Genomic DNA, 14,641 nt, shown 5'->3' with positions numbered 1-14,641 from the left:
GAACAACATTTTAAAACTTTTCAAGCCATTATTTTTAAATTGTGATATTTTACATAAAAATTTGAATTTCTGGTTTTTCTTTAAAAAATAGGAATACCAAGCAATACTGGGGCCCAAATTCCTATTTGGCAACAATTAATGGAACTTGGAGGTTGTTGCCACCTTGAAATGTCCATGCACCACACTGTACCATCCACCTAGCCGACTTCTCATATTTATTACACCTGCTTGGCCGCAGGAAGAATTGGAGTTTGAGACTCCTGGGTACAATGACTTCTATCATTCCCTGGGTACAGAAAACCATTTTCTAGAAGCAGGTTCATAAGGGTTCCAGTTACCTTTCATGTTTTCAGTTTGTTCATTCAGGCGGATTTCAAGATCTTGCTTCTGTTTCTCCAGTTCTGAAATTTGCTGTTTAAAGTCTGGTATCATCTTTAGAGGAGAAGTAGAGATATTAGAATATAAAATACTTTCATGTATAAACTTTAAAATCCCAGAGTGACTCAGAAGCAAACTAGCTGTTTAAACCCATGGAGGCTGTGCTTAATGCAGTTGTATAAGAGGGCTAGCCAAAGCATTGGACCGGATGGATGTCATTGTTTTTATCTCAGGACCTATCTAGTCACAACAAATACCAGCATGCTCAGAGCCAGTGGCTCTCACACAGCTATGACCCTCCATATCACTGAGGTCTCCTGGAGAGAAGGAGGTATCCTATCTGGGAGCGCATACAGGAACACCCTGCCAAGTGGAGGGAGGATGATGTGTAGAAATGGCAGCCAGTCTCTTTGGTCCAGGCCTAGAGACATAATCTCATCTAGAAACAGGAGCATCTTCTCAAAAGGGTCCCCCTGTGCCCTTTGAAATCCAGGCTGTGCACTGTTCTGTTAGCCAAGGTCTGGAATGATCCATCATGTTACATAATTCTCTTTGTCTAGCTATATATATCTATAAATGTTCATCATTTCTAATCCTCAGTCCACTATGGAGTTTATAAAAACACCCATGCCTCTGAAGTCCAAATGAAGAATACTTGTTTGGGAGTTCCTATAGTGGCTCAGTGGTTAATGAACCTGACTAGTATCCATGAGGCCATGGGCTAGATCCCTGGCCTTGCTCAGTGGGTTAAGGATCCAGCGTTGCTATGAGCTGTGGTATAGGTCGCAGATGTGGCTCAGATTCCACATTGCTGTGGCTATGGCATAGCTGGCAGCTACAGCTCCGATTTGACCCCTAGCCTGGGTACCTCCATATGCTGCAGGTGCAGCCCTAAAAAGATTAAAACAAAAACAAAAACAAAAACACTTGTTTGATGGCGCAGTTGGATCTCACTGCAAATTTCTCATTAAAGTCTCACCCAAGGACAATAAAGATGTGCAATCATTAACTGTGCTGCAGGTCTGCTATGCCCGGGGTAACATCTCTTCACGTGCTGACACAGCCCTGACATTTCCTAATGTTTCCAGGCTAGGCACAGGAGGACATGCCAGTAAAGAAGTTGAGAAGGAGCAGCCATCGAGGCAGGATGAGAAGCCTGTGAGTGTGTGGTGTCCTGGAAGCCAACAGAACAATAAGAAGGGAGAGGGATGCCTGCTCTCACCACTTTTATTCAACATAGTTTTGGAAGTCCTAGCCACAGCAATCAGACAAACAAAAGAAATAAAAGGCATCTAAAATGGAAGAGAAGAGGTAAAATTGTCACTGTATGCAGATGACATGATGTAATATATAGATAACCCTAAGGACTCCACATGAAAACTACTCAAACTGATCAACAAATTCAGCAAAATAGTAGGATATAAGATTAACATTTAGAAATCAGTCACATTTTTGTATACTAACAATGAAATATTAGAAAAGGGATACAAAAATACAATACCTTTTAAAATCTCACCCCCCAAAATTAAATACCTGGGAATAAACCCGATCAAGGAGGTGAAAGACTTGTATGCTGAGAACCATAAAGCATTAATCAAGGAAATTAAAGAGGATGCAAAGAAATGGAAAGATATTCCATGCTCCTGGCTTGGAATAATACCCAAAGCAATCTACAGATTCAATGCAATCCCTGTCAAATTACCCATGATATTTTTCACATAACTCGAACAAACTATCCAAAAATATATATGGAATCATAAGAGACCCAGAATTGCCAAAGCAATCCTGAGGAACACAAACCAAGCAGGGGCATACCTCTCTCAGACTTCAGGCAATATTACAAAGCCTCAGTCATCAAGACAGTGTGGTACTGGTACCAAAAGAGAAATACAGACCAATGGAACAGAATAGAGAACCCAGAAATAAACCCAGACACCTATGGTCAATCTTCGACAAAGGAGGAAAGAATACAAAATGGGAAAAAGACAAGTCTTTTAAGCAAGTGGTTCTAGGAAAACTGGACAACCACATGTAAATCAATGAAACAAACACACCCTCACAGCGTACATGAAAATAAACTCAAAATGGTTTAAAGACTTAAACGTAAGACAAGATACCACTAAACACATAGAGAGAACATACGCAAAGCATGTTGATATCAACCTTACGAATGTTTTCTTAGGTCAGTCTCCCAAGGCAACAGAAATAAAAGCAAAAATAAACCAATGAGACCTAATTAAACTGACAGGCTTTTGCACAGCAAAGGAAACCATTAAAAAAATAGAAAGACAACCTATGGAATGGGAGAAAGTAGTTTCAAACGATGCAACGGACAAGGGCTTAATCTCTAAAAACTATAAACAACTTATACAACTCAACAGCAAGAAAGCCAACAACCCAATTGAAAAATTGGCAAAAGAACTGAATAGACATTTCTCTTAAGAAGATAAACAGATGACCAACGAGGACATGAAAAAATGCTCAACATCACTGATTATTAGAGAAATGCAAATCAAAGCTACTATGAGGTACCACCTCACACATGTAAGAATGGCCATCATTAACAAGTCCACAAATAACAAATGCTGGAGAGGGTGTGGAGAAAAGGGAGCCCTCCTACACTGTTGGTGGGAATGTAAATTGATACAACCACTATGGCAAACAGTATGGAGGGAATCTCAGAAAACTAAATATAGAACTACCATGTGACCCAGCAATCCCACTCTTGGACATATGTCTGGACAAAACCCTCCTTGAAAAAGACACATGCACCCATATTTTCATTGCAGCACTATTCCCAATAGCCAAGACATGGAAACAACTTAAATGTCCATCGACAGATGAATGGATTAAGATGTGGTACATATACACAATGGAATACTACTCAACCATAAAAAAGAACAAAATAATGCCATTTACAACAACATGGATGGAACTAGCAACTCTCATACTAAGTGAGGTCAGAAAGAGAAAGACAAATATGATATGATAGGATATCACTTACATCTGGGATCTAATATATATATAGCACAATTGAAACTTTCCACAGAAAAGAAACCCACGGACATGGAGAACTGACTTGTAGTTGCCAAGGGTGGAGGGAGAGGGAGTGGAATGGAACTGGGAGTTTGGGGTTAATAGATGCAAGGGGTGGATAACTAATGAGATCCTGTTGTATGGCACAGGCAACTATATCTAGTCACTTGTGATGGAACACGATGAAGGATAGTGTGAGAAAAAGGATATATATATATATATATGAAGTGTGAACACGATGAAGGATAGTGTGAGAAAAAGGATATATATATATCCTATGAATTCATTCATATATATATATATATATATATATATATATATATGAATGAATGACTGGGTCATTTTGCTGTAGAGTAGAAATTGACAGAACACTGTAAATCAACTATAATAGAAAAAATTTAAGAAAAGAAAACACACACACATATCAGAGAATTTGGACCCTTCCTATGGTAAACACTCCTAAAATGCTTTCCAGCTTGGAGTTATAGTATGGTTTTATCTTCTGAACCAGTTACTTCTATCCTGGAAAATGTAATTCATGTTACACCTTGAGCAACTCAATTGCACTCAACTAATGCATAACATCTCTAGAATAATGGCCACGACTAGGGCCCACGGCTGAGATTATACCATGTTTTCTGACGTTAGCCTGGTAACTTCATGACGGATACTTTCATTGATGTCATTCTCCTCTCTAAATAATTTCTGCAGGTGGTTGATTTCTTGACTTAGATGCACCACTTTGAAGTTCAGAGCTTCAATCTCCTTTTCATAGCAATCCTTCTGGGACTGGAAATGGCTCTCCAAAACACTGTTAGAGGAAGGATCAAGAAGTTAACCACACGGTCTTTATCCTGCTGTGCTGATGACTCTGAGCCTATACTGGTACAGCAGCGATAAAAACCCATAATTAGAGTGAGGCACTAAGCACAGAGTTTACTTATACATGCGTGGCTACAGGCTATGGAATTAGGAATATACAACCTTCTAGAGAGTTAGGAAGTGTTATGTGGTGTTAATATGTAGTTAATGATAAGAAATTTTATCTTAGGTATTATTAAAATTACATTTTTAATATTTAAAAAACATGTTCTGTATGATACAACGATGATAAAGATATACATTATTACACATTTTTCAAAAGCCATAGAATATATAACCCCAGTGTGAACACTGACCCTGGGTGATAATGACATCAATGTAGGTTCATCAGTTTTAACAGATGTACCCTCTGGTGAGAGATGTTGATCACGGCTGTGTGTGTGTGTGTCTGGGGGTAGGGAATATGTGAGAAATCTCTGTACTTTCCACTCGATTTTGCTGTGAACCTAAAACTGTTCCAAAAAAGTTTATTAATTTAAAAAGAAAACACCTAAAATGTAAACATAGCTATATAACTATAGCAACACTGACTAACTTATTTGATATAATCACTCTTCAGATGTACAGATTATGGGTTTTATTACTTGGCCATTTATCCCATAAAGAGACTGTTCTTCATATTAAAGTAATGACTCAATCCTTGAAGAAATATTTCTAGGAATTATCAGACCATTCTAATGTAAGGAATTTACTTCATCTATCAAATCTATGTAAAATAAACCTAACTATCCAGTAGTACGTTATCTTGGAAAAATAACAAAGAACGCTGAGAGAAGTTTCTTACCGTGTTGCTTTCTTTAGTCCTTCATAAGCAAACCAAAGTTCTCCGTCCTCATTTAAATGTTCCAAATCTTCCACAGAGAGCCTGCAACATGAGGAGGGTAAGAAAATCATCTTGCTCATGTGTTACATCTTTCTAAATGCTTGGTAACACACACAAAAAAATTACCTGCTTCTTACATCTTCAACATCATAGCTCTCAAGAAGCTGTTTGGTGATTTCTGACATCTTTTCTGAGAGGAAAATGCAGAGCTGGTATAAATTACATTTTTGCATAACTTTTTTCTCATTTCCTTTTTTGGGCCCACTTGCCTAGCTCCACAGACTCTCCAGCTAACTATCCCATCAGCTGACCAATTTATCAGCTATCCAACCAGCCAACCTACTTACCAGCTATGAAACAAACCAGCTATTCAACCTACCTTATTTTCAACTAGCCGGCTAACCAACCAACCTCAGACCAGTCAAAGGACACGTTGCCTTAGCGCTAACACCTATGATAAATTCAGCCTGCACCCCATGGACTCAATGACTCATATTTTTGTTACCTCTCATTTCTCGTTTCTGGGACTGCACATGTTTTTCCACGTCTATCTTCTGTGTCTGAAGTAGCTCTATCTCCTTTTCAAACTCAGAGATTGTCTGGATTCCAGCAATCATGGAACCAAGTGAAGAGAAAAACAGCTATTATGACTTATATCAGACAAAGAGAACAGTACTATAGTATTTTGTTTCTGTGCAAGTTATTTTCATGGCAGTTTCTTAGTTAAAATCTTGTTAAGTCATCATTGCCCATAAAACTTGGCCTCAAAACAATAACGTCTCAAAATACTGTTATTTCCCCAGATGTACTTGGCTGTCTGAGTAGAATTAGCTTCCTTATTTTACAAAGGGAAAAAATAAGTACTTACCACAAGCTTTAGGTGGGGAGGGGGCGGTGAGGGAGCTGAGAGAAGTAGTCACAGGGCCTAAGTTCTTTCACTGTATCATGAAAACTTGGATGCAAGCAAGTGGGCAAAGTCACCACCTTTGTAACTGTGGATTTGGGTCCCGGCTGCGTTTCTATGTGGCCCAGTGGCAAGGCCAGGGTACACCTTGGAGGTCTGGGAGTTGGTGGTGGTGGCATGACTGGGGTCCACCTCGGGCAGCTCTGGTTGTGGGGAAGAGGCTGTATTCTGCCTATATTCACCTGTGAGCTCAGTAGGTACCCCAGGTTTGTGCTTATGTATCTGTGGGTGCTATGCAGAAGTGAACAACAACCCCTCCTGCGTATTTTCTCAGTTAGCCTAAGTGTTTAAAGGTTACAGCTCTTGTTTCCACAGGGGATAAGAAGGGAGATCAAACTAACATTAACTGATCATTTTACACACATGTCCTTATCCTTGCAATGGGCCTATAAGGTGAGTTGAATGATCTTTTATAGGTTAGAAAACTGAAGCTGCACAAAGGCAAATGGCATGTTCAGGGTCACATGAAAAGCTGACAGGGACCCAGGACTGTCCATCCTCAAGCCCTGCTCTTTGTAATGTTTCAGTAAAGGTTTCAAGTCACGCTTGTATTTACTTGAGAGGCTGATTATAACATGTATAATGATGATAATGGGTTTATTTTCTTTAAAAGTCAGACCAATGTCCTTAATGTTCCGCACTAGACAGTCTGGGCCATAGTTTTAGGTACCAGAGAGGAAGTGAGGGATTAATTTTGTGTCTCACTCCAGGGGCCACAGCATGACTTCTCAAGATACAGACTGTAGCCAGACGACATGACATCACAGACTGACCTTAGTTTTACACGTCAGTTAAGAATGCAGCACTCTAGGCATATGTGGTCCTTCCTGATTCCACAGTCCAATCTACTATTTTTAAACAAGAGGCCAGGGCCCAGGGAATACAGACAGTTCTGCTAAGAAATTCAGAAGCAACCCAGGTGTGATTCCGTGACACACCTTCCAAACCATGCATGGCTACTCCATGGTGCTAACACAAGATAGCTGTGTGATCTTAATTCTCCTGCTAACTTGTGCTTCATGCATTTGGTGGAGGCTTAAAAGCTTTCCAAACTTACACTGAAATGGTTTGCACTGAAGAACAGAGGGACACACAGGTGTGTGTTTTCTGGCAGGGAGGGAATTCAGTTAAGCCTTGATTGTCCAAGTATGGAACATTGCTTATGTGGATTTTCTAATAACCCTTTAAAATAGAAGATTCTGATAAGGTAATTTAATTTTTATACAGTTATTTACAGATACGTAACAACAGGATTGATTATCTAATGGGGGGGTCACATCAATCTATCATTTCACTTGCAACTATTCTCTAGGTCTACATATTTGAATGATTTTATGTAAATGTAATTTTTAAAAAGTTAGAAAGCTAACTTTTAAAACATGATAATCAGCATTGTTAAGTCAAAGGCACCAGAGGTGGGGGAGGGGGTCCACATTTGGAAGAACTGAAGGGATCCAGGTCCTCTGGCCTTTCCCCTGCACTTGGGCACTTCCTCTCATTTAAGTCAGAGGAGCCAGCCAAAGAGCTCATGGAAAAGTCAGGAACAGCTCCCACCTTTGCCTGCTTGCTCAACCGGGCCACCTCTCCCTTGAGGCCCTCAGACATGGCCTGTTCTTCCTCCAGCTGATGCTGCAGGTGCAGTTTTTCATCCTTGAGAACTTTAATTTCTTCTTTCAAGGTCCGGATCTGCTCCTCATAGTCTCGTGTTTTCAGTTCAAAACTTTTTTCAAGAAGTCTGAGCAGCAAGAGAAAATGTTGGATTGTCTCTCAAGTTTTTACCTTGAACTAGAACAACATATCATTTTGAAAATAAGAGAAGACTCAGATAGGAGGAGCTAAGTTAAGACCCGTAGGGAGGATAATGGTCTTATTTTTAGCACACTGATTTCTGTCCCCTTAGGTTAAGGTATTTTCTTACCTTACCTAATCAGAGAAGTGTGGCTCTGTGTGATCACACACTAGAAACACAGGAGAGGGAAACTGAACTTAAAAAATTCTGTGGTTGTTGGGGTCCTATATCCCCTAAGCCATCCTGATTCCATGAGGTCCCCTACAGGGACCACTTCCCTCAGCAAAGACCTTCACACATCCTGCCAAGTCCTGTCCCCTGCCCAGAGCCAAGGATCCTAGAGTGGTTTGACTTAATCCTAAATAAGTTAATGAAGCCATTTAATATGTCACAGGGTCCAGCCCATTAATCATTTAATTTTATTTATTTAGTCTTTTCAGGGCTGCACCGTGGCATATGCAGGTTCCCAGGCTAGGGGTCCAATCAGAGCTGTAGCTGCTGGCCACAGCCATGGCAATGCCAGATCTAAGCTGCATCTGCAATACTCCACAGCTCATGGAAAGTTAAGTGGATCCTTAACCCACTGAGCGAGGCCAGGGATTGAAGCCGTGCCCCTGGTCGGATTCATTTCCACTGAGCCATGAGGGAACTCCTGGTCAAACATTTAGAATAAACTTCAGCAAACGGTGCCCCAAAGGCCACAGAAAGCTAATTCCTTATGATTGCTTAATTAAATATGAGATAACTGACCAAGAAAATAACCGAAGGAGATACAGAACCTAGACCAGCCCAGCAGGGCCCACAGGGCCCAGTCAGAACTGAAGCCATTCTAGGAGATTTGTGAGTTAATTAAGTCATCTTTCCACTTGCTGGACTGTCAACTTAGTCTATTTTATGACTTGCTTTTATAGCACAAAGTGGAAAACCCAAGCAAGAGCATCATCTTCCCAATAGATTTTTGTCTCCTTTCTTTTTATAGGTTTTTTTTTTTGTCTTTTTGCTATTTCTTGGGCCGCTCCCACGGCATATGGAGGTGCCCAGGCTAGGGGTGTAATGGGAGCTGTAGCCACCAGCCTATGCCAGAGCCACAGCAACGCGGGATCTGAGCCGCGTCTGTGACCTACACCTTAGCTCACGGCAACGCCAGATCATTAACCCACTGAGCAAGGGCAGGGATCGAACCCGCAACCTCATGGTTCCTAGTCGGATTCATTAACCACTGCGCCACGACGGGAACTCCTCTTTTTATAGGTTTTAACAAACTTTGAAACTTTCTTCTCAAGTTTTTATAAAAGCTACAGTGTTCCTAAGAGATTAGGAAAATACATCTAAAGAAGCCAATTGCAACCAGAAATCTTATGTAAAGAGAATCTTAAGCGTGTAGCCTAAACTGACCAGGAGTGTGCCCACTGCTTGTGGGATCTTTGAGCCTCTCAAGGGTTGCAACAGGACCCAGTATTCCCCAGTCAGACGACCAGGGATCAGCCTGAGCTTGGGCAAGTGCTGATGAGGACTGCAAAGAACTCAAAGTGACCTGGCCTCAGGCTGGCTCTCCAAGGCCCTGCTGGAAATGATCACTCCTTAGTGGCCCTCACTCCTAAGTGGCCCCAGAATATCATGAAATATCAACAACTGAGCTCTTCTCCTAGAGTTAAGAGTTCACAGAAAAACACACTTTTCAAGGTTAAAAGTTAACTATCTCTATTTAAAAACTGATGTAGGTATGATCCAGAAATTCCATTGCTGGATTATGTATCTGAAGAAAATGAAAACACTAATTAAAAAAGATACATGCACCCCAGTGCTCAGAGCAGCACTATTTACAGTAGCCAAAACATGGACGCAACCTAAGTGTCCATCAAAGGTGAATGGATAAAGAAGATGTGGCATATATATGCAATGGAATATTACTTAGCCATAAAAAAGAATGAAGTTTTTCCATCAGCAACAACATGGATCAAAGTGGGATGGCGGGTATTATGCTCAGTGAAGTAAGTCAGAGAAAGACAAATGCTGTCTTAACACTTATATGTGGAATCTTAAAAATAAAATGAATGAACAAAACAAAAACAGACTCATAGAGAACAAATTAGTGGTTACCAGTGGGAAGGAGGGACAAAACAGGGGTAGGGGATTAAGAGGTACAAACTGCTATGTATAAAACAAATAAGCTACAAGGATATATTATAAAACATGGCAAATATAGCTAACATTTCATAATAACTATAAATGGAGTATAACATATAAAATTTTTGAATTACTATGCTGTAAACCTGAAACTAATATAATATTCTAAATCAACTACACATTAAAAAACTGATATAAAATCATGAAACACTTTACTTGTCGGTTAACACTTAGAGCTCTTTAGTGACACTCCCTCTAACTTCCTGGCATCCCCCCCCCTCACCCAGACCCAGGCTCTCCTGCTAACTAACTTCACAGGGAAGTTGTATACCCTGCCACTTTAAGCATTCCTGTACCTTCTAGCCCTTGATAGAGACACACCAAGAATGTTCCATCTCTCCCCAGCATCTTGCCATGCATCCCAACCTGGAAATCTAAAAACCTATGAGTTGACTTCTTAAGAGCGGGAAGCGCAGGCTGGAGCCCTTGGCCCTTAACAAAAGGTTTGATATTGAGACAGGAAAGGCGGGGCTGGTTCAGTACAAGGTCGTGGGGACCTGCCTTAATTTCTGTGAGGTAGGTTATGTCCCTTAGTGTCTAGGACAAAGTTCAAGTTTACAGATACAACAGTGGGCTGGGGAAAGGGAGAGGTATATTTAAGACGCAATAATCTTCATTCATGGACTTGAAAGAAGCTGAAAGAAGTGGCAGTCTCTGAACTTCTGTCTTGGCAATAATGGGAAAGCAAGAAATTCCCAGTGGTCCACTGTGCCCATGACTCCAGAATCTGTGCAGAGTCTGAAAGGTACACAATGGGGACTAAGCTCTCCAAAGGTGTCTCTCACTTTCTAAAAATATTCACACCCTGCTCTCCTGTCTGTGATCTGCTACCTGCAAGCTGAGAGGCAAAAGAGAAAACAGCAGAGAGAGAAGGGAGCAGTGGCTTTGAGACAAACTAGATTTCATACATTCTTTGTCGTTCTTCTTTCTGCACATCTTCGAAGAGCTGCTTGGTGAGGTCATCCATTTTTTCTGGGAAAAGAGAATGTTCTTTGAAATATGTCTACAAAGCACTAATCTTGATTGTTTCATACTACATTTAAGAAAGCAAGAATGTCAAATGAACCTTTCCACAGGAAAGAAAATCATGGACATGGAGAACAGACTTGTGGTTGCCGAGGGGGAGGGGGAGGGAGTGGGATGGATCGGGAATTTGAGGTTAATAAGATACAAACTATTGCCTTTGGAATGGATAAGCAATGAGACCCTGCTGTATAGCACTGGGAACTATATCTAGTCACTTATGATGGAGCATGATAATGTGAGAAAAAAGAATGTATACATGTATGTGTGACTGGGTCACCTTGCTGTACAGGAGAAAATTGACAGAACATTATAAACCAGCTATAATGGAAAAAATAACACCATTATAAAAACAAAACAAACAACAACAAAAAGAAAGTGAGAATGTAAGAACTATCGTGTTTTATTTATTATTAATGGAACTTATGAGAGTGTAACTGTCATTTTTTTACAAATTAGAAAAGATAAGGAGTTTTCAAAATAATAATTCTTACAAATTTGTTGTGTTGGAGTCTATAGTTTCATTGGTCTAAATAATTTTTTTTTAAATTAAAATAAGGATGTTGGCTTTGAGGCAAGAAATATTACTATTAAAAGTAAACAGAAAGCCTTTGGAAGAAAATGATACATTTATGATAGAGGTTCTCAATCTCAGCACTACTAGCACTTTGGGCTAGATGATTGGTGGCTGTGGAGAGGGGATGTCCTGTACATTGTAGGATACTGAACAGCATCCCTGGCTTCTACCCACGGGAAGCCAGTAGCCTTCTGCTCTTGTTATGACACCACACTAAAAATGTCTCCAGCGCGGCTAAATGTCCCCTAGAGGGGGAGGGGAGGGGAAACAAAAGTGCCTTGGTAGAGAACCTCGAATTCATGACAACCAAGAGAGAAATGAAGTGTCTGTCTTCAGCTGGGGAAGGGAAAGTATAAAAAGTTGCTGTTGCATTTGAATACAAGAATCCAACAAGAAGTGTAGGTGGAGTGGGCACTTGACCACCAGGAAACAACCACTGAGCTGCAGGACAGTCTGTGGTTGGAACAGCTCCATGTGCCCAGTGTGTCCACACACAACAGGTGCCCTTCAGTACAGGAGCAGAATGACAGATGCAGGCCATTAAAGCTTAGCTGACACCTCATCCTTGAACTCGTCCTCATTTACGAGTCCTTCCCCAGAGAGGAGTCCAGGATGACATGACAATAACAATCCTCCAAATTGCTTTAAAAAAAAAAAGCCCCCCAAAATTTGTCTAATATGAGTTCCCTTGTGGCACAGCAGGCTAAGGATCCTGTATCGTCATTGCTGTGGCTCCAGTCATTGCTGTGGCAGGGGTTCGATCTGGCCTGGAAACTGCCACATGCCATGGGCATGGCCAAAAAAAAAAAAAAAAAAGAAAAAAAGTTTAATAGCTTGTCTAATGCAAACAAAATGTCCCTGAATCAAAATGATTGCTTCAGAACATTAGGGTCAGCCAGAAAATACCAGGGAAAATGCTTAAACTTTAACTTAGAAGCTACCATATTTGATATACTTTCAAATTTCAATTCTTTCACAGAATTGACTTAAATTCTGGTGTTTACCATCTTGGGCCGTTTGCAAATGGACTAAAGAGGCTGTCCAAATGGAAATTTCTTTGCCAGAGCAATGAGACTTTGGCCAAATTGGAATCTGAAGAAGGGGAAACAGCATTTGTTAACATCCCTTAGTCACATGTCACAAGGCTAAGTGGAGGTTGGTGCTTTCATAAAACTGCTTGCCATGTGTAGGGAACCCAGAGGATATACAGTTTATAAACATGGGCTATGAAGGTTCTTGGGCACTTTTTTTTTTTCTCTTTTGGCTGCACTTGCAGCCCATGGAGGTTCCTGGGTCAGGGACTGAATCTGAGCCAGAGCTGTGACCTACACCACAGCTGCAGTGATGCAGGATCCTTAACCCACTGCACCAGGCTGGGGATCAAACTGGTGCCTCTACAAAGACAAGCCAGATCATTAACGTACTGTGCCACAGAGGGAACACTTTTCAGGCACTTTTTAGGAGATATAAAATTATCCGTGGCAACATGTCAATGCTATCAAATAAATAATGTTTAGGACACTTGTGGAAATTTAAAATTTTTTGTGAGAAATTCCAATTAAGGTAGAAAAAAGTTACAATACATTCAAGAGGAATGTATTTAAATAAAAAGGTAGAGGTGGGTGAGCCCTTCCCTAATTCGGATTCAAGGTTTACTCACAGATTCTGGCCTCCTCCTGCCCTTCACTGCCAAGTACACAGATGCCAGCGCCTATATCGTCAGCCCTTAGAGACAGGGTACAGGGCACGCAGTACCTGGTGCAGGAGTCACGCCCTTCCTTAGCATCACCTGAATGCCCTTCCTGCTTGACTGGCCTGGACTCAGGATATATATTTCCTCCTCTGACAGGTGCTTCTCCAGCACTCTGACCTGTACTCTGTGCTGTACCAGATCCTGACCCATCTAACCCATGGTTGGGCCTGAGGAGTGTGCTCCTGCTGCCCACATTGGAGCTTAAGGAACAGATCCTGGACAAGATAGATAATCCAATGAGGTGATCTAAATTATCTGGTTGGGAACCAACAGGCTCATGTTCCTGCTGCCTTTTCCAAATTTAGCAAGTGCCTGAAATTAGAATTTGAGTTGGACAAGTGCAGATGGACAGAGCTAAGCCAAGGGTGGCCACTCCCCACTCCAAGGGAAAGTGATTCTCCTGCTCCCAAGGGTCTGCATCTGACAGACCAGGGCTGATATGGCTCAGGGCTAAGCAGGACCCTTTGTTCAAGGCCAGGACAGTGGCAGAGGGCCTGGGTACTACCTAGACTAAGTAACTTGGACAGAGTTGAAATTTGAGTGCAAATCCTTGGCAAGCCACAAACATTACCCCAACCTTGCCTTAACAAAATGCATCAGGATGACTACAAAATTTTTAAAAAATACCAAGGGGTGGTCTGAACAACCCCTGCCACCACTGCCTACAGATGCACATCCCATCTTCTGATATAACAGCTCCAGGCTTATGGCCACCCATTGGTACTTTGCAAATGGCCCAGGAGATTCTGAGGCACAGACAGGGATTGCTGTGCTCTGTCAAAAGAAAGATGGAAATAAACGAGGTGAATGTGTAGTGTACAGATGCCACAATTTAAATAAAGTTATTCTCTTTATATGAAGTTTTCTCATCATACCAGACTTCCTGGTTCAGTCTGAAACTCAGTTCCCACCCAGTACCTATTTCCCAAATGGCTGGACTCATGAACAGATGAATGTACATGTCAGGTCAGCTTGGGCTTTACCTTTCAACTCTTCAGTCTTCTCCTGGAGCTTCAGCTGTATTTGCTCCTTTTGCATTTCCAATTCTGAATTATGCTTCTGAAGCTTTGCCAATTTCTATCAAAGGGGAAAAAAATGCTTTTTCGGAAAACTTGCTTTGAGTTTTATCATCATCTTTCTTAGAGAAGAGCTGTATATTTTTCAACTAGCATTTTTTGGTCTTAGCGCCTATCCGTAGGTAATAGCTGGCACCAGCCCATTGCAAAACA

General features: G+C 41.1%; 1 protein-coding gene across 2 annotated transcripts in view; it reads right to left on the bottom strand.

Moving 5' to 3' along the window:
* Window positions 1-14,641, bottom strand: part of MYO5C (myosin VC) — a 127,622-nt gene that overhangs the window by 28,407 nt on the left and 84,574 nt on the right. For both annotated transcript variants that reach the window (XM_047766327.1, XM_047766329.1), the window contains exons 23-30: window positions 14,396-14,489; window positions 10,968-11,031; window positions 7,638-7,818; window positions 5,625-5,718; window positions 5,246-5,309; window positions 5,081-5,161; window positions 4,045-4,225; window positions 339-432 (exon numbers count right to left, since the gene is read on the bottom strand). In XM_047766327.1, coding sequence (XP_047622283.1) covers window positions 339-432; window positions 4,045-4,225; window positions 5,081-5,161; window positions 5,246-5,309; window positions 5,625-5,718; window positions 7,638-7,818; window positions 10,968-11,031; window positions 14,396-14,489 — 853 coding nt within the window. The remainder of the gene's footprint in view (window positions 1-338; window positions 433-4,044; window positions 4,226-5,080; window positions 5,162-5,245; window positions 5,310-5,624; window positions 5,719-7,637; window positions 7,819-10,967; window positions 11,032-14,395; window positions 14,490-14,641) is intronic.

This window comes from Phacochoerus africanus, chromosome 2, assembly GCF_016906955.1.
Source record: "Phacochoerus africanus isolate WHEZ1 chromosome 2, ROS_Pafr_v1, whole genome shotgun sequence".
NCBI lineage: Eukaryota > Metazoa > Chordata > Mammalia > Artiodactyla > Suidae > Phacochoerus > Phacochoerus africanus.
Note: the sequence above shows the minus strand (reverse complement) of the source record. Positions and strands in the feature narration are given on the sequence as shown.